The 25,826-nt window shown below is 34.4% G+C and overlaps 1 protein-coding gene across 1 annotated transcript in view; it reads right to left on the bottom strand.

Moving 5' to 3' along the window:
• Nucleotides 1-25,826, bottom strand: part of TTC6 (tetratricopeptide repeat domain 6) — a 61,342-nt gene that overhangs the window by 14,654 nt on the left and 20,862 nt on the right. Inside the window, exons 7-19 of the mRNA XM_042790972.1 lie at nucleotides 20,864-20,968; nucleotides 17,458-17,520; nucleotides 15,115-15,533; nucleotides 13,120-13,606; nucleotides 10,661-10,790; nucleotides 9,075-9,250; nucleotides 8,520-8,656; nucleotides 6,219-6,388; nucleotides 5,612-5,732; nucleotides 4,289-4,439; nucleotides 2,797-2,879; nucleotides 1,631-1,712; nucleotides 547-690 (exon numbers count right to left, since the gene is read on the bottom strand). Of these exons, the coding sequence (XP_042646906.1) occupies nucleotides 547-690; nucleotides 1,631-1,712; nucleotides 2,797-2,879; nucleotides 4,289-4,439; nucleotides 5,612-5,732; nucleotides 6,219-6,388; nucleotides 8,520-8,656; nucleotides 9,075-9,250; nucleotides 10,661-10,790; nucleotides 13,120-13,606; nucleotides 15,115-15,533; nucleotides 17,458-17,520; nucleotides 20,864-20,968 (2,268 nt within the window). The remainder of the gene's footprint in view (nucleotides 1-546; nucleotides 691-1,630; nucleotides 1,713-2,796; nucleotides 2,880-4,288; nucleotides 4,440-5,611; nucleotides 5,733-6,218; nucleotides 6,389-8,519; nucleotides 8,657-9,074; nucleotides 9,251-10,660; nucleotides 10,791-13,119; nucleotides 13,607-15,114; nucleotides 15,534-17,457; nucleotides 17,521-20,863; nucleotides 20,969-25,826) is intronic.

Here is a 25,826-nt window from a genome sequence, read left to right as displayed (position 1 = left end):
AGTCTGTATAAACAAACAGGACTGTACAAAACCAGCTAATCCATACTGCTGATTTCAGCAGTTCTACAGGCCTCGAATATTGGCTAACTGCAGGACTCAGAGGAGTGACAGTACTGGTTAAACTCTATGGCTTATGAATGTTCATGAAGGTGAGAAAATACCTGTAATTATACATTATAGATTCAGTCCACCTACACGAATTAAACTCTTGTACAGCATTGTATTAGCCAAAAAATACTAGACATACTTTTGTGTGATTTTATTTCAAAAGAAGCAAAAATATGACATATAATGGGCCTCAATCTACATAACTGTCTTTTTTAATCTATCATCTTCAATGTTTTAAAGCGAAAATTGCCTCATTTATGCTGAACTATTAGTGCTACTGTTGTTGAAAACTCTTACTTAGGTCTACTTATAATTTAAAGAATGAGGTACTCTGAAGGTTTATTATATATATATTAGCACATTTCATAAAATATCAGAAGAATACAGAAAGAAAAACATTGTCTTGCTTGGCATATATATAATGTAAACTGATCTAACCTTAGTCTTCTTCGCTTTCATTTGTATTTTTCCTAAAATAACAAACATTGAAGGCTCAGGTTGGGTTGCAGTAACTTCATGTAAGCATTCTATGGCCTTATTGTGGTTTTGACAAAATGACTGAATGAGTGCTTGCTGAACAGGCTGAGACGTAAAGGATTCTGAAAGGAAACCACCATGAAAAACAATAAACTCTTTTACTTCAACCTATATGTTTTCCAGTATAAAATACCTTTAAAAGATAAGCAAATTTTAAAATGCAATTAAAACATTTGGAGTATCAAAGCTTCTTTTAGCATCCATAAAAATACAAATGTAAACTGAATTCCTTAAAAAGTCTGTAGTTGAACAGTTACTTATCAGTGAGTGTACTTTGGTTGCTAAACATCTGCAAATATTTACCTTCCTCTCCCCACATCTAAGAAGGCTTTGCTCTGCGGAAGTACCACCATAGGCCTGCTCTGGTTCTATATTCTTGTGCCCAGTGTAACCACTCTTAGTCACTACCAGAGACAGGAAATTAATCTCATACAGTATGGCTATTCATCTGAGTTCACCAGGAGCTTCAGGACACACAGAACACTGCCATTTTGTGCCCAGCACATAACAAGGAACCACTATACTGCAACATTTTTAGTGTTCAAATGCAGTTCTAAAGCTATTTGATATTTTGTTAGGAAAGACTGTACAGAAGTACAGAACAGAATCTTTACTCAATATTCCTTTAAAATAGAATTTACCAATATTGAGAGGTATAAATAAAAAAAAATAAATATATACATATGTAAAACAAAAACAAACAAAACCAAACAAAAACAAACAAACAAACAAAAAAAAAAGAACTCAAAAGATAAAGGCAATTCTGAAATCACAGATGATGGAACAGACAATAGTGTAGACCATTATTACCTTTAAAGGCTTCAGATGTCCAAACAAAATATTCTAGATAATAAGTTCCTATATTTTAGCTGATTCATGGTAACTAACCTATTTGCAAGCTTGAACTTAATTTTTTTGAACAATTCCTTAATTACATACTGTTGCCATGGTTCACAACTATCTAGCAGTATTGAAGGAAATTGACATTACCTTCATCCATTTCTGCAAGTTGGTGAATACATAAACTTGCCAGCTCATATTTCTTCAACTCCATTAAATACTGTCCCCTGTAATGAAATATTTGTTGGATGCAATTAGTAAAACTATTTCCAGGCATCTTTCAAAGTGCAAATACTCCTGAAATATATTTTCATTAGTATAAAAAGAGAAAAAATAAAAATAATGCCTTCCAATAAAAACATCCAAAGTTTTTCCTTTTTCTTCCATCAGAAATATGTTGGATTTTTAATTCTTCTCTCACATCACAGTACTAAGAAGTTATATGCTTACCTCTCCTCAGATTGTAGGAGTTATAAAAATACATTTTCTTTGGATTCCATAGATAGCAATGCTTACAATCTCAAGAACTGCAACAATAATCTTAATAATACTGTTTCTAAAATTCACCACAGACTGATAGCTGATGGATACATTTTGTTTTCAAGGACAATTTTTTGCCTCTTCAGATATCAGCATCAGTATAAGAGGTCATGCTAGAGAGATAAGCTGAGCAAACCCACTCTTAAAACTGGGAAAATACAACGTTATTGACTGGAACATAGTAACTAATTCTCCTAGCACACCTGAGGAATAATATCCTAGAATTTCCTCCTTAGTTCTAACAGCTTTTCAGGGGAGGAAATAGCTTTATCTAGTAATTTATTTTTCAGCCTTTTTCAAAGGTCACTAGTTTTCACTGGGCTGAAGATGAGGAAGAATAATTTAAATCTAACTTGGCCTGGACTCAATCCTTTACCTTCTTTGCATTATGTGGATTCTGCAGACAAATCAATGAAGGACCCATCCACTTGGGGAAAACATTTAAATTATTAATTTTTTTAAAGTTCAGACTTGCTTTTATTGTCACGGCACCTATTTACTTCTTTTTCCCCAGAAACTATATGTACCCCAAAGAGCAGAATCCTGTATATAAAACAAGGTTCCTCCTTCCAAGGTAAGATTATGGTAGCTGGGTGACACTATGTAGATAAAATTCTTCAGGTTTGAAAATATTATGAAAATACTACATTTTTTAAAACCCATTCAGAGCAGGTTTCAAAGAATACAAAAGAATCTACCAACAACATTCCAAATGGAATTTTTTTTAAAAAGTGAGATATCGGTGAATTTCTCAACTAAATACTTTCCTACCTTAATATGCAAAGTTGTGACTTGTTTGGATAAAGATGAATGGCTCGGTTTATATCCTTCACAGCATTTGGTAAATTATTAATCTGTAATTTATAAAGAAAAAAAGACAATTTAATTGCTAACATTAACACAATTTGGAGACACAATTACTGTTTCTGTAAATGTGGTTCTGCAGGATGCAATGTCCACATGGTAACAACTCACAAAGCACATACGCCCTCTGTAAAGGAGCTCAACATGTTTTTAATAAAAGTCTGAAACATTTACCCTATGTATTTCCATAACCTCCCACAGGGTAAATCCAAACTCCAGGCAGTTTTTTTACTTTTCCAAAATCCATAGAGTCTAGACTGTTGTGAAGGAAATTAGGTCATGAGATCCACACGCACATATGTCTGGATGAATCTTCATTGCTGTAATGAATTTGCATTTATTTTTTAACTATCTGTGCATGTGGTCCCATTCAGTGTACTTCAGATGATGAGGAGAAAGATCACTACAGAGAAGATCCCAAGGACTGATTCATCCAGTTGGGATGAGCTAACTCAAACTCTCACTAAAGAACAGCATTGACAGAACACATGTACTGAGCTTTATTTTACTGCTTTCCATTGAAATTAAAAAAAAAAAAAAAAAAAAGAATGCCCCTAAAAAATAACACACACACACACAAAAAAAAAAAAACTACAAAAGCAACCTGAACATTCATGGATGATCTCCAGTACAAACTATCAGGCACAAGTTCTTAAAGACAGTATCAAAAAAAAAAGAATATCATCAATCAAGTGATGGACTCTGGGTTAAAAGCCATTTCCTTTAGTTGTGGAAGAAAATGAACAGTATAAGCAAATTCTCAAAACATTTTTAAAACAAACTAAGCACTGTGAGACACAACAGTTGTTTGAATTCTGCCAATGAAATCTACAGAAATTAGGTAACATTGAATACTCCATTTGTTGTACTCCTGAGAGGGTCTCAGAAAAACAACTGCTATCAGGAAGTATTCTCAAATCCCAGTCAGAAGTAGAATACGTTCTGTTTCACAGTAAATTAAAATATTGTAAATGTTTTCACTCCCATTTGTGGGGAAGAAAATCTGAGTTTCATGGAAAATTAGTATTCTCCAGAAAACTCAAGAAAACACTGTATTTCAAAATGTTGGGGGTTTTATATATTAAAAATACATATGTTTAAAAAATATATTTTGAAATATATTTCAAAAAATTTATTAAAGCTCAGATTAGATGTACACTGATGTAGAAAAGATAAAATGACACTTGAAATATTTTGTATCATTGCATTACATGCCAACAATATTTTACAATTGCGATGTATGTAATTCTGCTATGGTGACAAGGACTACTTGCAATGATAGCTATAAGCAGGTTCTAAATTCTGTATAACACCAAGGCATAAATACTAAAATACTCACAATTTTAAATGTAAATAAAGCAATATTAAGTGGCAAACAAAAGCAATAGGAATGTATTACCTTATGATATGCTTGTGCCCTGCACACATAGGCTCGAACATTGAGAGGATCAGCTTCGATGGCATTAGTAAACTGTCGAATAGCTTCATAGTATTGATTGAGATGCAGCAGCAGTATCAAACCAATATTTAGGTAAGCAAAGATGACAGAGCTAAAAACAGATTTTTTTTTCTTTTGTTATTGCATGAAATATGTCATTGTATTAACCTCAACTTACACAGGCTTCATCTAATTTTATGACATTTACCACACATCTATTATGTGATCACACTGAGATAAAGTATTGTAGTTGCCAGCAGAGGAGGTAGCTTATTAAAAAACACCATTTCAGTAGCTTATGATGTTTGGCTGCACACTAGAGGCTCTCTGACCACCAAAAGCAGCACTCCAAATGTGAATTGCAAAGAAATTATGTCTCTGTCATAGAAGCTGGACTAGAAATAGAGATAGCTGGTAATTTTGTATTTTGAGAAATACTGAATTCTTCAACACTAAAAACACATTGCAGTTTTAAAAAACTGACAAAGTTTACACATCTAGCCTGATCCCTGATTTTCTGTCATTTCACGTGGCTAGCTGCTAGGGAGATCTGGTTTTCCAAGATCTGCGGTATCTTGCACAGCTCACTTATAGACTGTTTCTAAGCAAAGTTTGAGACTTCCTATGGCAGAGCGAAGACAAAGGAAGAGCTGAGGGGTCTTTAGACCTGCCACAGATTGGAATGGAAGCCTTTGTTCAAGACAGGTAATTAATGCAGCTAACTGGTATGGAAGACTTCTTGCATATTGTCAGACTATTTGCATGGCAGGGCTGCTACAGATATAATCTGTTTCTGAAGTATTTTCAAGTGGTAGGAAGAAATGTAATTTAGAGAAACCATATCAGCTTGAGTCACCAGCTATCATTTTCTTTGTAGCATTTTCTTTTTGGAAAAAAAAATAGTTTTACTTTTTACCTGCATTGTGGACAGATTCCCTCCCAAAAGACTAATGAAATTATTATGGCATGAGTAGTCAGCTTTAATTAGGACTTCAGTTTCATCTTTGGTTAGCTAAACCTGAATAATTTATTTGCCAAGATGGTATGTAAAGCAAAACAAAATTTAATTTTGAAATACATTAATAATTATTTTTATTATACTCAGAGTATAGAGTAAATGAGGCAAAACATACTAACAGAAGAAAAGATTATGGTTTTGTGTGGTTTAATTCCAATCTATTTGCTGAATAACCATTCTGATTCTACTTTCCTTTATTAATACTTTCATGCCCCCAGATAATCAGAATATAAACAACATATATTAAAATTCTCAAGGCCAGTCACCTGTCCAAAGCCAGGACACTTTCAAAGTCACAGATTGCAAGTGGCCATTGACACTGTTCTGAGTAAACAATCCCACGATGAAGAAAAGAATGGAAATTTTCCTGAGTGTCATTGATGAGTACTGTGGGAGAGGGAGAATAAAAAACAGTTGTTCAGATATTCATATATATTTCAGTTACTCCATGCAATTTATCTACACATCACTTTTTACTCTAGTTTTCTTAGAGTTTTATAAAATATCACAGCTAAATCATAACATAACATACTAATTCATAACAGAAACTGTTCATTGTGGCACAAAATACCTTCAAGACATATTTATAATTCTCAGCTATACCCACTTGAATTGTTAAAAACGAAGCAGAAAATCTTAGGAAGCAGAGGCAAAATAACTGAAGAAAAAGAACAGCAGCAAGAGTCAATGTTTAATAGCAAACTTAACAGAAATTAAAAAGAGCAAGTTATTACCAAACACTGAATGACAACCATACATTTCAATGTTTGCAACATGAAATAACTGTGTTCGATTGCAATAGTAATTAAAAAGAGGAATGACCATTCACCAGTAACGACAAACATACACACCATTAAAAGAAACAAGCAATACCAGAAACACTGAAGTCCTGCACAGCTCTTTTTGGATCAATCTGCCGTAGTATGCAACCTCTATAGTAGAATGCTAACCAACAAGAAGGGTCTAGGTGAACCGCTGCTGCCAAGTCTTCTATTGCATTTCTATACTGTTGCTGCTTGGCATATGCTCTTCCTCGATACAGCCTAATAAGAAAGAAAGTTTCTCTTTAAATATAATTTCCCTTTGAAAATTACACCTGCAGAATGAGGTCATAGTGTGAAGTCATAGACTATTATTTATAATCTTAACAGTTTGAGTCAGCCTAATATCAAGAGTTCTTCCATTGTTTTTGCCATAAAAGCTTGAAGTAGTTATTCAGGAAAAAAAAAATGTTGAAAAATAGACTAAATATTCAATTCTATTTCTGAATTTAATAAAGAAAGTCTGGAGGAACAAAGTCCAATAATCTATACCATATAGGCAAATCACTGCAGTTGCATAAATCAAGTTCAATATAATGGAACCCTGTATCAGCTTTGGGCATCCGAGTTGAATGGAACTCTTTCCAACTTACATAGTCTATTGGTGCAGCACTTTCTGAATGGGAGATACCAGATTTTGGTAAATATTATTTAAAATTAAAAATATGAAACTGCCTTCATTAGTATTAAAGCTTTCTGAAAACATCCATTCTATTATTCAATATTGCTTTCAGACAGACAAGTTTACAAAATCAGATCCTACTATTTTACACTATTCCTCCCTCAAATTCAGGTAGCTAGCAATATATTTAAACAAGATAAATCACCGGCATGGGTGAAAACATGTGAATAGACAGCAGTGGCTCCAAAATTATTTTATCAATGCAAAATATAATATATAAAACTTATATTTTTGTATTGCTGAAGATAGCTTTCACTTATTAAGTGGGTTTTATGCCACATCCCACTTCAATGGAGAGTTAACATGCAAATTATATACTATTCCTTTTTCAATCTAACAGAGTAAAGTCAGTTCCTTGAGAATTTAAATCACATGCTTAACTCTACACAAACACAGGGCACTGATATTAATCATACTCACTAGGATTATTCACAGAGACCACACATCAACAGGTGAGCCTTAATGAACTAGTGGATTTCAGGAAGCCAATGCAGTTTTGAAATAAAATCTTGAAGCAACATAAAGTCAGAGTTTTAAGGGGCATCTGTAAATTACTTTAGTAGCACAGGAACCTAATGTCATAAGAAAACTCTGCATGATTCTGTGATTCCCTGTGATGAAGCAGGTAGACTGACAGGTAGAAGATACACATAGGGGAATCCTTCACTAGCCATTTCTGTTCAGTTTGGATGGAAATCAGTTCTAGAATAAGACATCTGAATTTAGGTGTCTATTTGTAGATGCCTACAACATATGTTAGGTGTCTGACTTTCCATTACAATTTATGAAGATCTAGTCAATATAATCCAAGGAGATCAGAGCAATTCAGTTCATCCAAAAATATACACTTACCAGCAGTTTATCTGAACAGCTCTCCGGGTTTTATAGAAGAGTCTATATTCATTCTACCTAGAGTCTATTAACTATTGATTAGAGTCCTTTGTGATAATGGCTGTTCAGACACCTACATCCCATGGATACAGCAAGCTGACACCTAAATTCATATATCATAATCTGGTATTGAATATATGCTTTTATTTTTATTTTACATCTATTTTCATTAATCCAGAATAGAGTATTAAAAGAATGTAAATCTTTGCAGGAATTCTATTAAAAAGAAGTCACATTTTCTAGTAAGGAAATCATAATTTTTTTCAGTCTTTGTAAATCAAACCTCAAAATCATCATCATTCAAAAATAAGAATGCTTCTCATTCATAATTCAAATTTTTCGCAGAAAATATTATTTCATCCTAATGCTAAAACTAGAAGTGTCAAGGCAACCAATGGAAATTAGACATAGAACTATGTAATCCTTAAGGACACTCTTCACTTTGAGCATGTATTTAAATCCATCTCTTTAGAGCAAAGCACATATGCATGTGCTTAAGTCCAACTGACTCTATATTTGCATTACTCCAGTGGGATCTGAGCACATGGTTTTGTGCTTAGCTAAATTAAGGTCTAGGGACTAATCCAAAGTCATTAAAGCAATACAAAGATTCCCCAATGAATATAATGGCCTAGAATTCATATTCTGTTTCTATTAGACACCTCTTTGGAAATACAATTGCTTTATTATTGTATAATGCATATTCAGTCTTTTACATATTAATATTATTTTAATAATCCACTTAAAATTCAAATACTTTTGTCAAACTATATAGTCTACCTCGCCTGAGCATTGATAGGATCTTCCTTGATCACAGCTGTAAAATCCTGAATAGCTGTAGTCAAATCTGAACAGTCAAAAAAATGTATCCCATGTTTCATAAGTGCATCTGTTCTTTTTGGGTTATACTGAAAACACTATAATGAAAAAAATAAAGTAGTACACGGTGTTATTCCTCATTCTTATTATTTCAAATGATTAAAAGTCTTAAACAAGCATAAAAATCATTTATTCTTTTATTCTCAGATTTTTTTCGTTCCTTTGTCCTTTAGTATCAATTGTAATTTCCATTAACTGTAAAGTGAAATAAAAAAGTAGTGATGCAAGCTTGTTAGTGGCTGATAATTTATTGACACTCAGTAATTTATTGAATTAGCCAGCAAGAGTAACAGAAATCACTTATTTATTTCCATAGCATTTATTTTTTTAAAATATCATTTGAAAGGATATCTGTTCTCCAACCTACCTACCAAATATATCCAAAATACAGTTTACTTTTACTAAAGGTACACAGAGTTACTACATTATTGTAACAATATAAAAAAGTGAACTTACTTTGGCATAATCATCCATGGCCAATAACAATTGATTTTCCTCAAAATACAATTCAGCTCTCCTAAAGTAAATGTCATCATCTGTAGGGCTGCATTGTATTGCAGAGCTATAATTGATGATTGCCAATGTATTATCACCTTGTTTCCTATAAATTTCAGCCATTGACAGGTATGTATCTGAAACAATCACCCAAAACATAAAAGGCATTATTTAGCAGCCTAAAAAAAATAAGTTATCTCCTTCTTACACAGCAGTTAACATCAGCAGCAGAAATAGAACAGTAGATTACACAAAAGACCATGAAGTGCTGTTTTAATCTGAGCAACAGAACTCAGAAGTTTAGAGCTATTGCTTTGTGCTCAACCATGGCGCCCATGCAGCTGTAAACTGATAGCTCTTGCTGGATGCACAGGTACTAAAAACCTTTGCTCTCTGTAGCACTCTGCAGAAACGGCACATCAAGCCATTTAGTGTAGACCTGTTGGCCACAAATATAAAGAGATTTAGTTTAAATGGGCCCATAAAATATTTATCCCGCTGTATTAGGTCTGGTCAGGATAGAGTTAAATTTCTTCACCCATACAGTGCTGCATTTTGGATTTGTGGCTAAAACAGTGTTTACACTCTTGCTGAACGATGCCTGCACTGTATGCAACCCTTTGTTGATTCTTTTTTTCCCCACTCTGCCCTCTCCCCAGTGAGTAAGTGGGCAAGAAGCAGGGACACAGCTGGGACAGCTGACTTAAGTAGGCCAAAGGGATATCCCATACCATATAATGTCCTGCTCAGCAACAAAAAAAATAGGGGTAGAGGAAGAAGGGGTGGGGTGTGTCTTACAAGTCCATGCCCAATTAAAATTTCCTGTGCTGCAACCTGTGACCATTGCCTCCTCTCCTGCAGTGCATCTCAGAAGAGTCAGACTCCATCTCCTCCGTTACCAATTATGTAGCTGAGAACAGATTTCCCTCTTAGCCTTACCATCTCCAGGCTTACTCACTCATCTGCCTCAGCCTTTCCTTATACAACTTAGACTCCAGATCCCTGACCATCATAATGGCTTATCAGTGGATTCTCTCCAGCTTGTCTCTCTCATACCAGGGGATCCAAAACTGAACAAATTATTGGAGTTGCAGCATCACAATCCGGCAGAGAGGAATCACTTTTCCTGACCTGCAGGGCCTGGTCTGGCAACCAGGTGGTATTTAAAGCTCCTTTTTCCCAGTTAAAGGGTATAGCAGAACAGGGTTGACTGAAGCACAGTAGCACACTGTCTCCACTACGGGATTGTTATCAGCTTTCCCCATTAAGTTAATGGATATAATTTTCATCAGTCCTCCTTTTCTCTTTTTTTTTTTTTGCATTTTTTAAAAACACACTAAAGTACATGTTTTCGCCCCAGAAACCCAACTTCTGTCCTAAGCCTTTGAAGATTCATGTCCATTTTATAATATTTTTATAATATGGATAAAGCAACTGATCTGAGGTTAAATATGTACAAAACCACTTGCAGAACTAGGACCAACAGCAACTAGAGAAAAAACACTGTGAAAAATTAACTGTTAAGTTACACTTCAATAGATACTTACCTGCTTTATTTTTGCTCCATTTAGTTATAAAATTCAGGTCATCCAAAGCAGCAGAAAATCTGTCTTGAAAGAGGTAAATCAAATGCCTATGCCAGTAAGCATTAAGCAGAAGTGGTTCTAAGCTTATAGCCTAAAAACAAAATAAATAATTTCTTTATATTGCAGAAGGAACTTCTCAAATGTTCTAACAATAGTAGATAGAATATGAGACATTTTTTGCACTGAAATGATTATTATTTTTTTAAGAAAATTCCTAGACTGGCAAACTTATTTAACTTAAAAATCTGAAAAAATTCACTGTCACTTGTTCATTTAAAAGCGTGTGTACTTACACATATGCAGAATCAGAGTCCAAGCTACCAGAACATCCAACACAAAATGCTAATCAGCTGGGATATTACCATGTTTGATGATTTCTTTAAAACAGTTATCTGAACTATTTCTAGAAGACAGAATTCTTCTATTTGAAAGTAAGGAACAATTAACCTCTCCCTGTGAGAGGAATAAGCTTTTCAAACCATGCTGTCATGATTCCTATAAAAAGCATTTAATATTGAGTAATAAAATCATTTGACAGATATTACCAACCAAGTAAGATATTTCACATATGTTCATTATGCATATAACACACACTTAAGAGCCATATGGAAATAAATATAGAGACTGATATAAATATGAGATTGCTCTGCTCCAATAGTGATTCTCAATTTTGGTCTATAAACTAGTTCTAGGATCCATAAACTACATAGGATTTGTGTTCATATATCTTAAATGTGAAAAGTCAATAATGCTTTCATTAAAATATGCAACAGCAGTGGCAAGCAATTTTGACAGTTGATATCAGCCCATTGGTCAATGAACCACTTTGCCAGGGTGTGGGATTTTTAGCCTTTCAGATGCTTGACACTTTGTTTGTAAAGTTTGGGATGAATAAAAAAGACACAAGATATTCATTGAGTTTCTATTAATAGTCAATTTTCTGGTTAGATAATCTGTGGAGTTTGGAAGGTAATATGTGCAGATTGCAGGTGCATAAAATAGGTACTTACGTCTCATTAAAAATAAAAATAATATAGATTTGTCCCTAAGAGAAGCATTATCAGAAATGGTGTTATAAAAGGAAATTTTACCCTAAGACAAATGCATCTGGGGAAAGGCAAACTCTAGAAATAGAGTAAAATCTGAAGGGTGGATCTCACTGCAGGATACACATAAGCCTCCTTAAAACTTATTGTACCTTGAGACTGTTAGCTGAAAGGAATGCAGAAACCAACGTGAAGCCAAGCAATTTTGTACTGGTTTTGTTCCTTTGAACACTTCCAAATATTCCCACCAACTGACCTTTGCATTTTATCAAAAGAAATGCTATTTACATTATTTAAAGGTGCCTGCTGTTAAAATTGTTTTCAGGGACACTGATAGATTTATGGTGTTCTACTCCCACAAAGCAATATCAACACAAAAGATCTGGTTCAATCTTGAATTATCCAGCACTCCATAACAAGGATCATGAACCCCAAAGCAACTGCTGAGGATTGGTTCTCCAAACACCAAATTCTGTGTTAAGAGCCAAGATATTGGTTAAGGAAAGAAGGACATCTTTTGCTTTATGATGTTATATATAAGATGAAGTACTTTGGGGTCCCAACCTGGTTATGACTAGTTGTGTGTAATATAGATGCTAAATGACATTGAAAATACCATAGTAAAAGTACAACACAGTACTTCTCTACCCAGGTTTCATAAACATATAGAACTAGACCATTGCTTAAGGAATGTCTTTGAATGCTTTTACAGTTTACAAGTTTAAATTATAGACTTTAAAAATATCCTTTTCATTTCTGTTTTTTTCAGCAATGTTTTTATTCGGTTTCAGTTATTTCTTTCTATTTGTGGAAGATCTTGGGCAGGAGTGATGGCAGGTTTGTAGCACTACAAAGGGAACTTAAGTGTTGAAAAAAGTAAACATGCATTAAAAAAACACTGGTATTGTATAACATCTTAGTGTCAAATGATAGTTTAATCATAAACAGGAAATACATGGCTTCTCAATTTATTTGTTTACTATGCTTTTGCAGAAACAAAAAATATATTTGTCAGCTTTCCCAGCAGCAAAACTTGAAGCAATAGACTTTCTATCCTTTTTGTCTATCCTATCTCCAACTCCATTTAGGAGTGTTGTATCTTGAGCAAGGGTTTCCAAAGAAATATTACGGTGCTTGGAGAACCCTAGGGTAAATAAACACAGTTTATTAAGATCCTGCATCTTTATTCTTGTGGGACTGAACTTGGATCATTCTGTCATACACAGGTAAAGGGTGGTTCAGCTAGTTATCAGCACTCCTGCTTCTAGATCTTTACCTGTTGAAGAACTCACTCAGTTTAAAGAAAAAAAAAAAAAAAAAAAAGAAAAAGAAAAAATGTTTTTTGATAGAAGTAAAACCTGGTATTAAACTTACTTTTTCCAAGTCATCCATAGCTGACTTTAATTTGCCTAACTTTCTTTGTATTGCTCCCCGCCTGCAGTAGTGAAAAGCTGAAGGATGCTCTTCCTTTTCTATCAGCTCAGTCAGATTTCTGACTTCTTTTTCTAAATCTTCAATACTAATTGTTGTACCCTCAAGAAGAACAGGCTGCATTGAGTCAGCTACTTCTATTTGTAGATTTGCTTCCTGAGAGTCCACTGTTTCAGTTCCTTTCAGTAATTCAGTATTCTTCTCATCAGAGGCAGTCCCACTAGGAGGGAAATTTTCATCAAACCAGCAATTCCATATTCCACTGACCCACACATGAGCAGAAGTTTCTTTTGGAATTCCACCCCTCACTTCTGCAAACTTTTCAAAATCTAATAAACAAGGGATGCTGGGGCTCTGATATTGTTTGACTGCTGAAGAAATCTTGATACTGAATTTATCATGAATAGGAAGCCTTCCCAGAGACACACACCTAAGGAAAAATATATTAAAATTAACTAACAACAACTATTAAAAAGCAGCTGTTAGATCTCATTAATGATACTTTTTCAACTTATCAGCCATTTATCAAAAACCATATTGAAGCCACAGGTAAGCAGAATTGTTCTGAAGTTTGCAGTTGCATTCTTATTTCCTCAAAAGGCTTCTAACTTCAGTTTACAAGGACAATGCTAAATCTAAGAAAGGACAATATTTCAGAGTGGACAATTACTAGCCTGGCTAAATGATATATTCTAGATGAACAAATATATCAATGATAGATCCCAATGGATTGGAAGGGCCATGCGAGTATAAGCAGAAGCAGTACCACCCAGAGGTAAAAAAAAAAGCACTTGAATTTACAAGGACATTTCCAAAATAATCTGGGAAAATTCATAAATTCCAAGATGAGAACCTTCACAATTGTTCAATATCAACATCTACTTTGAGATGTCAAAGTGAAAGAAACAGCAGCCTTTAACAAAAACAGTACTAGCCTTGATAACACAGAAGGGAATACAGAGAAAGTATTTTATACATATATATTTATAATACTATGTACCTAATATTTATAATACTTTATACATAAGGATTCTACTAGAGAAAAAAAAAAAAAAGGAAATTAAATAAAAAATGTAGCGGGCCCATGCATGAATGACATGTAAATTAATACAAAGATTAATTCCCCTTGGTTTAGCAAAACTGATATGAAAGTCTTTGACAAAGAACATACAGTACCCCTGTCTGAAAGAGGAGGACTTTGGAAAAAGGACATCTTCTCACTTAGTCACAGCTCACTATACCAGTATATCACACCATTTAAGTATCTTTGATTTTCTTAAGAATAAACCCACTGAAAGGTGCCTAAAAGCAGGAAAAAAAAAGGAGTAGCTGAATGGAAAACTGCCCTCAAAGACCAGGCCTGAGCATCAGTGTAAGTACAATGGGGACCCATATAACTGTACACAAAACCAGAAAACACTTGGGGTTTTTTTTGCAGGTACTCCTTATCTGAAGTACATAAATAGAAAACAATCACTAGAAAAATATTTAGAGTGATGTGTGAAAAAGAAAAAAGGTAAAAAGCAAACTACTTGTTTGATGTAATTTATGAAGTTCATGGTACAATGGAGGTTATTCCAGCCTAGCATTTCATTTTCCTAAGAACTTAGAATTTCCTCCCTTGTCTTTCAGAAGAAAGAAGTTTGACCATTTTAATCATGCGTTTATACCATGACAAATCTTTTTCTGTTGTCACATGAAGCAACACCATTACCATTTAAAATGCAATATATACTAAATGTCCTAAGATATACCTGAGCAGTATGTATTTCTTCTTTGGATTAAAAAATATATATTATTCCTAAATAACTATAATTATTATTACTTCATTTCATAACAATATTTTATATTTTAAAAGATAAAATCTGTAAATAGGTAATATGTCTACAAATTAAAATACATTATTTAAAAAGGCAATACACAGTAATTTAAGAAAACCTTTCAAGAATCTTTGGGGGTTGACTTAATTTCTTAATCACAGCCTCTAATTTTCTAGGTTTCATTATTTTCTTTGATTTCTTTCTTTTCGGGAAAACAGTGTATTTAATCCCAGCCTTTTGAGATCGTTCCACAAGAACAATGTCATTCTCACTATCCTCTTGTCCAGTCAAAGTAGGTGTTTTTTCTACTGGTATGTTTGTCTGCATTGTCTGAGGATCATCACAGATTTGATTCAATAGATGCTTGGTAGGGGAGCATTTCCCAATCTCTGTCTCAACCTCTGGCTCAGCTATCCGTTGCTTCATAACTTCCAACTCTTTCATGCTGGTTTTGAAATTAGCTGACATATTTAATGTAGTTTCATCTTTGAAAGCAGCCATCTCCAGAGCTGAGACTGATCTTTTAATCAAACTTGTCTGTTAAAAAAAAAAAGAAACTTAATTTAGATGTTCATTTGAAATAATATTTACACATCACATTTCCTTAGTTTTAATGGACTGGATTTTATTTTATATAAATTTGTAAAGGAAAAAAAAAAAAAAAAAAGACATGGAGACCACACTGTCAAAAAAAAAAAATCAAGTATTTAATGGGAAAAAAGAACTGCATACCTCAAAACAAAGGGATCTGAAACATTAATTCAAAGTTATTTGAAGCCCATAATGGGCTAAAATCAACCTTCTCCAAAAAGCATCACAAGAAATTTGAATTAAATACCCCACTCCTTGTAGGAAAGTTAAATTTTAAAATCAAAAATGTATACCACTGGTGATATTTGCAAAAAGATGAACCGAGATATATTGAACTCAAAAGAAAAGACAGGAGGACTCTGTATAAAGTTTGGAAGTACAACTGTATTATATAGAAACACAGTTCATATATGAATGGAATTCTGCATTCTCATACTTTGTGCACCCCGTCCCTGAATCATCTGACAAAATCAAAACCAGAATAACTGTTATCCTATGGTGTTTAATTGTTGTTAATTATTAAGCAAGTACTATTTACAATAACAACTGTATTGCTTTTCAGTCTTTTTGTTAATTCCAGTTCACTAACTTGCACTATAATACTAGGCATAACACATCTTTGTCAAAAAAATTAAAATGCAATTTCATGTCCACTGCCTGAAATTTACAGAGTGAAACACTTGTTAGTAATAAATAATTTAAAAATAAATCAAGCAATGAGCAATTTTGAATAATTTTCAATTAGACTCAAAGGAGCACTTTTTCAGTGCTTGGTTACAGACATTTGCTAAGAATTATTTAATTTATGTATTTATTAGAAGGACACTGCATCAGCCTGTAATTTATTTTAGTAATAACTTAAAGCACTCCATTTAAGTAACTCAATACCATTCATTCTTTATTTGTCGTAATGCATTATACCTTGTGAAGTTTTGAAAAGATTAAAGAAATCTCAATGTCACAAGCATGCCACTTTTCTTTAGGAAAATTATAATTGTTTTTTAAATCTAAGTTTCACAGTGATTTATTACAAAGCTGAAACTCAAGGCAAAGCTATCATTTATCACTATATGTAACTATCATTAGCTGTCATTTATCACAAAATCAAATAGTTTGACTGCAAATTGCATAAATATTGAATTGTTACTTGATAAATTATTTTCATGAACTATGTATAGTTTTGCTAAAGGATTGCCAGCTGAATTCTGCAAGACCACTTCTATCTGCACATGAAACCGGTATTTTAAAAATCAAGCATCAATGCTTAGCTCAAATTGCAAATCTGGTGTTTAAACTATTTTATTTTTCATTGCATACAAACTGCTGCCATGCTTCATGTCCGTCTTTAAAATAAGATGGTCACAACATTTTAAGCAGATCTTTATGGACTATATAGAAGTTTTAAATAAATACATACTCCTCAAATTCTTACTTAAAAATGAGTTTGTTCATAAAATTTTACTTGTATAATGCTAAGGTCATCTTTGCACAAGTGTAAAATCTGCATGGGTTATTGTCACTTCATGTTTTTTATGAAACAGCTAACATAACTTCAGTAGCCATAAAAGTACATAGCAATTTACATATTGGAAACTTGACAACACTGATGTCCTGATATGTCTGAAATCCAAGGACTTGATACCGCAAATCTTTACTCAGATATGTTCCACTCATTTCAGGTTAGCTAGAGTACAGACTACTCACACTTATATCTCTATCCAAATGCCTGTAAAGTTAACAGCAGCTCCTATTTAGGAGATGTTCTCCTATTTAATGTATTTAATGTAACCAATCAATTCAATTCAATGGAAGAATTTCTTCCACAAAAATCACAGTTCAGGAACAAACACAAGTAAATATAAAATAATACCTTTGAGCTCTCACAATCAGAAAAATCAGGCAAGGATTGGCATCTTCTCGGTAAACTTTCTGTCTATAGAAAAAACAAAAAGCAAAATAAGTCTGAATTATTCTGAGTCTAATACGAATAGATCTTTCAGATACATTCTTCTTTTAAAAGCAGAGGCTGCCAAAAATAGAGATAGTGTCCAAAGAAATCTGTATTTTCACAAAAAATAATCAACCCCAGCTTTGCCAGAGTAAAGTAAGGACCGCATTTGTCTGGATTTCTGGATGTCTTAAGCCCATTTCACTGCCAGATACCCAAAATCCAAGACATTCAATGTACTCATATAGATTAATGCTAAAGAGCAAGTAGATTTAGTGGACATACTTTATGTGTATTCTGTAGATGCCTCAGTCTCAGACCACGCTGTGAATACACCATATTGTTGATCACCTAGGGAATTTACTGTGTGTATGGAAATGTCTTTCCAATTAACAAGTTGCAAACCAGACACTTCTTAAAAGTGTCAAATTCACTCCACATTAAATGGCATTAGTCACACGCACATTACTATCTTGGGAATCCCAGACAAAAAATGGCCACATAACATCACCACAACCTTAATTTCCAATTAGACTATTACTTCTTCCTAGGAATCTGTACATGCTTTATCTGGGTTTAATTGTTGTTGTTAATAGACCTACCTGTACCATAGTAACAGTTTTCTTTTTCAGTAAAAGAGACATTCCCAATAGGTCCACAAGTAGACTTGAAATAAAATATAATATTCTAGTAACCACAGAATTTATTATTTCCAACTATTATATCTAGTGGCCCAGTCAATCTGTTGGCAAAGGACTACCAGCACTTTTCATCTCTGCTGGACAATTCCAAATCAATTTACAGTTACATATACAGCCATAACCTCTTTGTGCCTGAAGTCAGACGTAATACAAAATTCCAAATAGTTTTTAGCTGAATACAAAATAACTATTTTAAGTTGCTGCTTCCAGAGGATGTAGGAGATGTGCAAAGCTGATCACAGAATCCTTCCTTTTTGACATAGTAAATAAGATTCTCCTGATTATTTTTAGCCAGCTCCTGCAAGATATGTTCAAACCAGCAAGTGTTCCTTTACCATAATTGAATTTATCTTTTTGTTCCAATTCTACGTCATCTACAAGTCACATACCCTTGAATAATGTAAATAGCCATAGTCACTATTTAAAAAGCTTCTTTCAGTGACAAAAGCAAGTGTGTCTTTCCCAGCATGTTTCACCTTCAAATAGGAAACACATTATCGAACAGATCTTAACTGCTCTACTAGTCCAAACGTGCGGATGGAGCCCTAAATTCTAATATGCTTCCAAACACTAAATTATACCTGGGAGTTCACCTGCAATAATAACATGCTAGCCTCACAATTTGTCCATTTCCAGCTGCAAATACATCCACTCAGGCACTAGTTTTCCTCAGTTCTAGCTGAGGTCTCAGCAACATCGCTGTCCAGTTCCACGGTTTCAGCTGTGTTTTAGTACCAAAACACTCAGTTATGCCACAAATTCTCTGGTAAAGAAATATTTTCACCTTACTTCCCATGGGATTTGGGTAAGCTTTTACCTACTTCCACCTCTCAGACCTATTCACTTGAAATAGCTAACTCTGTGTAAACACATATAACTGAACATCATCATGAGGCACTTCAGGTTCTCTGTGGAGCACACAGCTCTCATTTCCTACATTGCCTCCAGGAACTAGATCAACGCTGTTTGAGATAGTCGAGATTCTGTAACTGGAAAGACCCACACTGCAGTTTACAGCCACGCTTCAATCTTTCACTTGCAAATCTACATAGAATTGTTTGCCTATCCTTTAATATTACATTCAGATAAATTCTAGATTTAAAAAATCACACACCTGGAAACATCTCTTTTTCCCTATTCTGCTTCTTGACTCTTGCAGTTTTTCAAATGTCGGAGCATAGTGGAACTTCAAGTAAGCCGTTCCATTGTGATATATCATATTATTCAAAACCTGTTACTTATATCACAGGTCTTCCCCTAAATCATCACCTAGTGCTATAATAATGCAAAATAAGAAGCATCTTTAAATTATGCAATGACTCGTTCCAAGCAGTCTCAAGTTTCAAAAAGTGAGATTTAGCACCTTCTATTAAAAAATGAACAAATAACTAACATAACATTTTTTCTAGAAGACAACTATATAGAAATACTTTCTTATGACTAGATCTTCAAACTATTAATTGTTTGGCTAATCTTAATTTTTAGTGTTACATTAAAAAAAATTGTACCATAATACAGACCAGTTCATAATCACAGAAATCATTACTGTCTTGCTCAGCTTCTAACTCTTCTTCATGATCAGTGAAAAAGTCTTCAAATACAACATCATCAATAACATTGCTCTGAAATATTAATGTATTTGCATATTTGAATAGTGCAATACTATTATTTTAGTCAGCTATAGAAAACATAGTAACAGATAAATAAATAAAGCTTACAACATATTTGAGCTAAAGATTTATGATGATCCAGACCAACATCACAGAACCCATTTATCTCAGGCTTCTGAAGGAGCACATTCTTTAATGTGATCAAGAATTACATGGTGCTAAAGGGGCACAGACCTCAGGAAACTGAACATTGCTACCTGATTCTCTGAGATTTTTAGTTTTGGTAATTTATGTCAGGTCTCAGTAGTCTGTATAGTAAGAACAACACAGCTCTCAATTTGGTCATAGTAAGGCCAGGAGATGGGGAACTATGTCAGGTTTATTCCTGCTATCATTTAATCCATGCATAAGTGTGCTTATGCATGCACAGGATGCACAATATGCTTATTTCTTGCACAGGAGTGTGATCTGGTCGTGAAATGCTGGTTTCTCTGTAACCTTTGCCATATGAAGATGCAGAGTGCTACAAACACAGGCATACAACAGGCATGGCCTTTTACATGAACATCTCATCTTTCGCAATATTGTAATCACAGTGGACATTTTACATTCAAAACATTTCAAAACTCAAAAACATTGGCATTTTCTAAAATGGACTTTGTTAAATATAACAAATATTTTATTACACTTTAATAGAAATCATTGCCAGTATAGCACAGCAGAAGCAAAACTATACAAAACTAGCTTTCAACATAAGTTTAATGACATTAAGCAAAATAATAGCAAGTGGTAAGTAAGAATAATTACTACCAGAAACTTTATTATTGTAGAAAATTAAACAATATTATTCAATACATATTATTACAAATTGTATGATGACTTATATACGATGCTTACAATATACAGAAGTGTTAATAAGATAGTAGCATAAAATACAACTATTACAGTTAACGATGTCAGAAAAAGACATATTTATTCAAGAAATGGGAACACTAAAAATAAATTTAAAATATTTACCTCATATGTAGGAAATAAAATTTCCTTTAATGAAGAAATTGGAGCAGAAAACTTTGGTGGAGCTGGAGTCCAAAACATTTTTAAAGCTTCTGGATAAATGGAAACCTTCAAAAACAATACAATCCAGTTATCAAATAACATAAATCCAGTTTATAAATGTCTGTACTGAATCTGAACTATTAGGTGATAAAATGCTGTTTTCTGCTAAACATGATTTTCTCAAAAACAACCCCACCAAATACAAAGAAATCCCGAGACATATAGGACTCCATAGCCTGAATGAGCTACCTGGTTTTCTCTCTTAGTGTTTTTGTTTGTTATTAATTAGCATATTAGCATATTTTATTACTTCAGAGAAGGAACTAAGAACTGAGAAATTAGGTTTCAGAACACTCCCCATTGATGAAAAACTCTATATACATTTTTATATTGCATATGGTCAAGTGTTGAAAAAATCAGAACTTTATTTCCAAGGTATTCTGTTCTTTTGTTTCATGATACAATAAAAAACCCACATACTTTTTTTCCCCCAGATTTTCTGTCTTCATTTGTAGGATTGTGCAAGAACAGCACACATTTGTTAAAATTATTTCTTACTTTCTCTCCTAACAGCTGCAGCTGTGGCTTTTTAAGACAAGATTCAGCTACTTTCTGACTTTCAGTTAGATTTTTTGAGGTATGACGGGGAAGAAAGTGAATCCCATCTGTCCGATTATTCTGGGGTTGCTCTGAAATAGGAACTCCTTCATAACAAATTCTGCAGCAACATAAAAAATTAATAAATGACTCTGATTATGTCAGGTATTAACAGCACAGAAATAGCTTAGTTATTAAAGACAAAGAAAATTAGGTAAAATTTAAATCAAATTATAAATAAATTATGAATAAAACATTTTTTTCTAAACTAAAGATCAAAATGACTTAATATATAATGGAAACCTGGTGCCAAACTTACAATTTTGTAGTCACACACCAAATAATTTTAAGACGACTTTCGTGATCAGATCCATGGTGTATATTATAGAAGTCATAAGAAAAATATAACACTAAGCTCTAAATGAGTAATGAATAACTTCATGCATGGCAAATACATCACTCAAGTTCTGTGCTTACAGTCAGATACACTTAGATGCCAAAGAGAATGAATTTCACCAGGAACATCTGGCTGATTTTGAACAGTGCCTTGTGTGATTACTTGGGGATTGGATTCTGATTATTTTTTGTTTGCGCCTTTTTTAAAGAAATCTACCTAATGGCAAACACATTGCAAAAGGAATATTTCACTTCAGAAGGTTGCAGTTTAAAGTAATTATACATCTTAATTTCCTATCTACAGTTTCAATTTCCAAAAACAATGAACACTTTTACACAGCACAGTAATTCATAAAATTTTTTATATATGCATATGTGTGTGTATATATATAAAATCTTGTAATAACTGTTCTACCTCCATTTCCTTTATTCCTACCACCTCTAGAGGGGAAATTCAGATTTGAACAATCTAATTCTACCACCAAGTTAGTAAAACTATCTTAAAGCTTAGTAGCAACAACTATTAACATTTAGCAATTAAACAGATATTTTACAGGATTTATATCTAAAATTATTTAACAGAGAGTAGAAGTTACATTTATATTTTTTGCTATTCTTCTTGCAGCTTGTTTTATAGTACAATGTTCTCACATATCTAGTTCTTACTGTATTAGCAGTTACAAGCACAGAACACAATAAATGGTGAAATATGTAATATTTACACAAAATAACAAGAAAAAACACTCAATTTCATATATTTAAGCATCCATATATGGATGTAAATTAAAATGCACGTTACATGGAACACTTGACTTTTCTCAACACATTGGCATATGCCAACACTGACATCTACTGGTGTTAGTCAGGTTTGGGGTGGTTTTTCTGCAAATCCTAAATTAATAATGAAGTTTCTTCATGCATTCATGGAACTAAAGTGTGGAACTTCTGTTACACGCAATTTCACTGTCAGACATATATCTGCTACAGTGGACTTGATTCTCATTTATCATAATTGCAATGTATTTCCATTTTAAGACCTATTTAAATTATCAGAATACTATTTAAACGGGGGGGGAGGGTAGGGGGGGGTGGCGGGGTGTCTCAACATAACTGAGAACCAGGCATTTGATTTAGCAAACAAAACTCCTTCTAAAGTATATCTGGACATTAAAAGGAAATCCTTAAAATGCAGCACGAGCCTAGAAGTTGTAGTTCTTACACAGAGAAAAATATTATAGATCTGGAAGTAGTTCTTGAACTTTCTGAAATGTTCTTTTGTTCAAGCGGAAGCTTTGACAAAAGACTATTTCTTAAAGAGAAGAAAAACAAGAACTGAAAATCTAAGTTTTGACAAGTGTTTGGCCTTCCTAGTTTTTCTTTACATCTAAGTATTTGGTGATGTATTGGGTTTGCATGGCAAGGTTTCAGTAGCAGGAGGGCTACAGGGGGGGCTTCTGTGAGAAGCTGCTGGAAGCTTCCCCCATGTCTGACAGAGCCAGTGCCAGCCGGCTCCAAGAGGGACCCACTGCTGGACAAAGCTGAGCCCATCACCGACTGTGGTAGCGCCTCTGGGGTAACATGTTTAAGGCAGAAAAAAAGCCTGCACAACTGCAGCCGAAGAGAGGAGTGAGAAAATGTGAGGGAAACAACCCTGTGGACACCAAGGTCAGTGAAGCAGGAGCGGGAGGAGGTGCTCCAGGCGCCGGAGCAGAGATTCCCCTGCAGCCCCTGGTGAAGCCCCTGGTGAGGCAGGCTGTGCCCTGCAGCCCAGGGAGGTCCATGGTGGAGCAGATCTCCACCTGCAGCCCGGGGAGCACCCCATGTCAGAGCAGATGGGTGCCCAAAGGAGGCTGTGACCCCGTGGGAAGCCCATGCTGGAGCAGGATCCTGGCAGGACCTGTGGACACATGAAGAGAGGAGCCCACGCTGGAGCTGGTTTGCTGGCAGGACTTGAGATCCCATGGAGGAACCCATGCTGGAGCAGTCTGCTCCTGAAGGACTGCACCCCGTGGAAGGGACCCACACTGGAGCAGGTTGTGACAAACTGTAGCCCTGTGGGAAAGGCTCACATTGGAAAAGATTGTGGAGGACTATCTGCTGTGGGAGGGATCCCATGCTGGAGCAGGGGTGAAGTGTGAGGATCCCTCCCCCTGAGGAAGAAGGAGCATCAGAGACAACATGTGATGAACTGACCACAACCCCCATTCCCTGTCCTCCTGTGCCACTGGAGGGGAGGAGGTAGAGAAAATTAGGAGTAAAGTTAAGCCCAGAAAGAGAGGTGGGGGGAAGGTGTTTTTAAGATTTGGGTTTAGTTCTCATTATCCTAATCTGACATGATTGGTAATATTTTTTTTTTCCCCACAAGTCAAGTCTCTCTTGCCCATGACAGTAATTAGTGAAATATCTCTCCCTGTCCTTATCTCAACCCATGAGCCTTTATTATATTTCATCTCCCCTGTCCAGCTGAAGAGGGGAGTGATAGAAAGGCTTTGGTGGGACCCTGGTGTTCAGCCAGAGTCAACCCACCACAGGTGGTTCTTCAAGGTGGGTGTCTGCATAAAAGGAATGTCAAGTGAATTTATACAACATACGAAAAGGTATAAAATAATCAAAATTATTCCTTAGCATTTGGCGGTTAAAAGTGTTTTAAGTGAACAATGCAAAAAGAGCTGTGCCTGGTTTAGTGCACTTTTGTTATAAATAGTTTTCAATTCAAGGTGGTTTATAACTAAGTAATCAACTGTGAGTTAAGGCAAAACAACATTCAGACTTTTCATTTTTGGAAGAGAGAAGCAACATGGAGGAAAGCTCCAAGTAATAATAATACTGATCTAATAATATTCTGTTTCCATCTGCTGGCAAAAAAACTGTAAAACCAGAATGTGTCAGAAAGACGCAGGCATTCCTGCATGAAGGAATCTTAACAAACATAACATGAAGCTACAAATCCCGTTAAAATTTTTGTAGGATATCTGCCAGGAACAGGTTTGACTATCCATATATAACTTTCAAAAAAATATATTTAGCTTAATACTTGCCTTCATGACTAGAAAACTAGCTTTTTTACTCTCATATAACGGATGCCTGCAGAGTATGCCCAAATTAAACAGGAGAGCAAAGGCAAGGCACTTTTGCTATCTGACAAAATAAGCTTAATATGGTGAAACCCAGGAGAGAGTTGTAGCTGACTGTGGGAAGTTTACATCTTGATAAATTGATACACTCTGCTCCTCAAGACAATTTTTCAGATGTGAATTAAAAATTATATATATTTTTAAGCCTGTGGATGTTTTTCATGGTGAAGACAAGACTTTAAAGCAAGAAAATTATTGTTTTCTTGATCTGATCTACCACAAAATCCTACCACTGTAGGCTTCTTTGGATTTTGTTACAGTCAGACCAGATTCTTTCACAAAAGAACTCAGAACTAGTACAAAAAGAAAAAAATAGATTTACTGCTATTTAAGCTGTTGACAAAGTAATTTGAATTTTGCTATCCACTACATGGAAATCATGCTTACCCCAACATAGATCATCTGCATTGGTGAAATTAGCTAAATGCAGGGAATTGTTCAGTAATGAAATGTGAATAGCTTAAATGGTCCTAAACTGGTGTTAAGCAAATGATACCTTTGACCTTCAAGGCTCACATAAGGCAACCGGTTTTAAAAATTAAAAACATAGTATTATGGTAGATGGTACCACTAGATGGCAGTGCTCCAAAGAATTTAGTTTTCTAGATTTCAAGGATTAAATAAATTTAGCAAGGAAATTCGGTATGGGCTTCCTTTTAAGCTTTAATTATTTTAATCTCTGGGGAATGTGGCTCTCAATGTAAAAATTTCTTCCCAAAAATTTTTACTGATTCATAAAGTTCAGACTCACCTTCAACTTCCTTAACCTGTTGGCTTTTTCTTGAAAATCAAACTGC

The sequence above is a fragment of the Tyto alba genome, unplaced genomic scaffold (genome assembly GCF_018691265.1).
Source record: "Tyto alba isolate M040663 unplaced genomic scaffold, T.alba_DEE_v4.0 Super-Scaffold_18, whole genome shotgun sequence".
NCBI lineage: Eukaryota > Metazoa > Chordata > Aves > Strigiformes > Tytonidae > Tyto > Tyto alba.
This window is presented reverse-complemented; position numbering and strand designations above follow the sequence as displayed.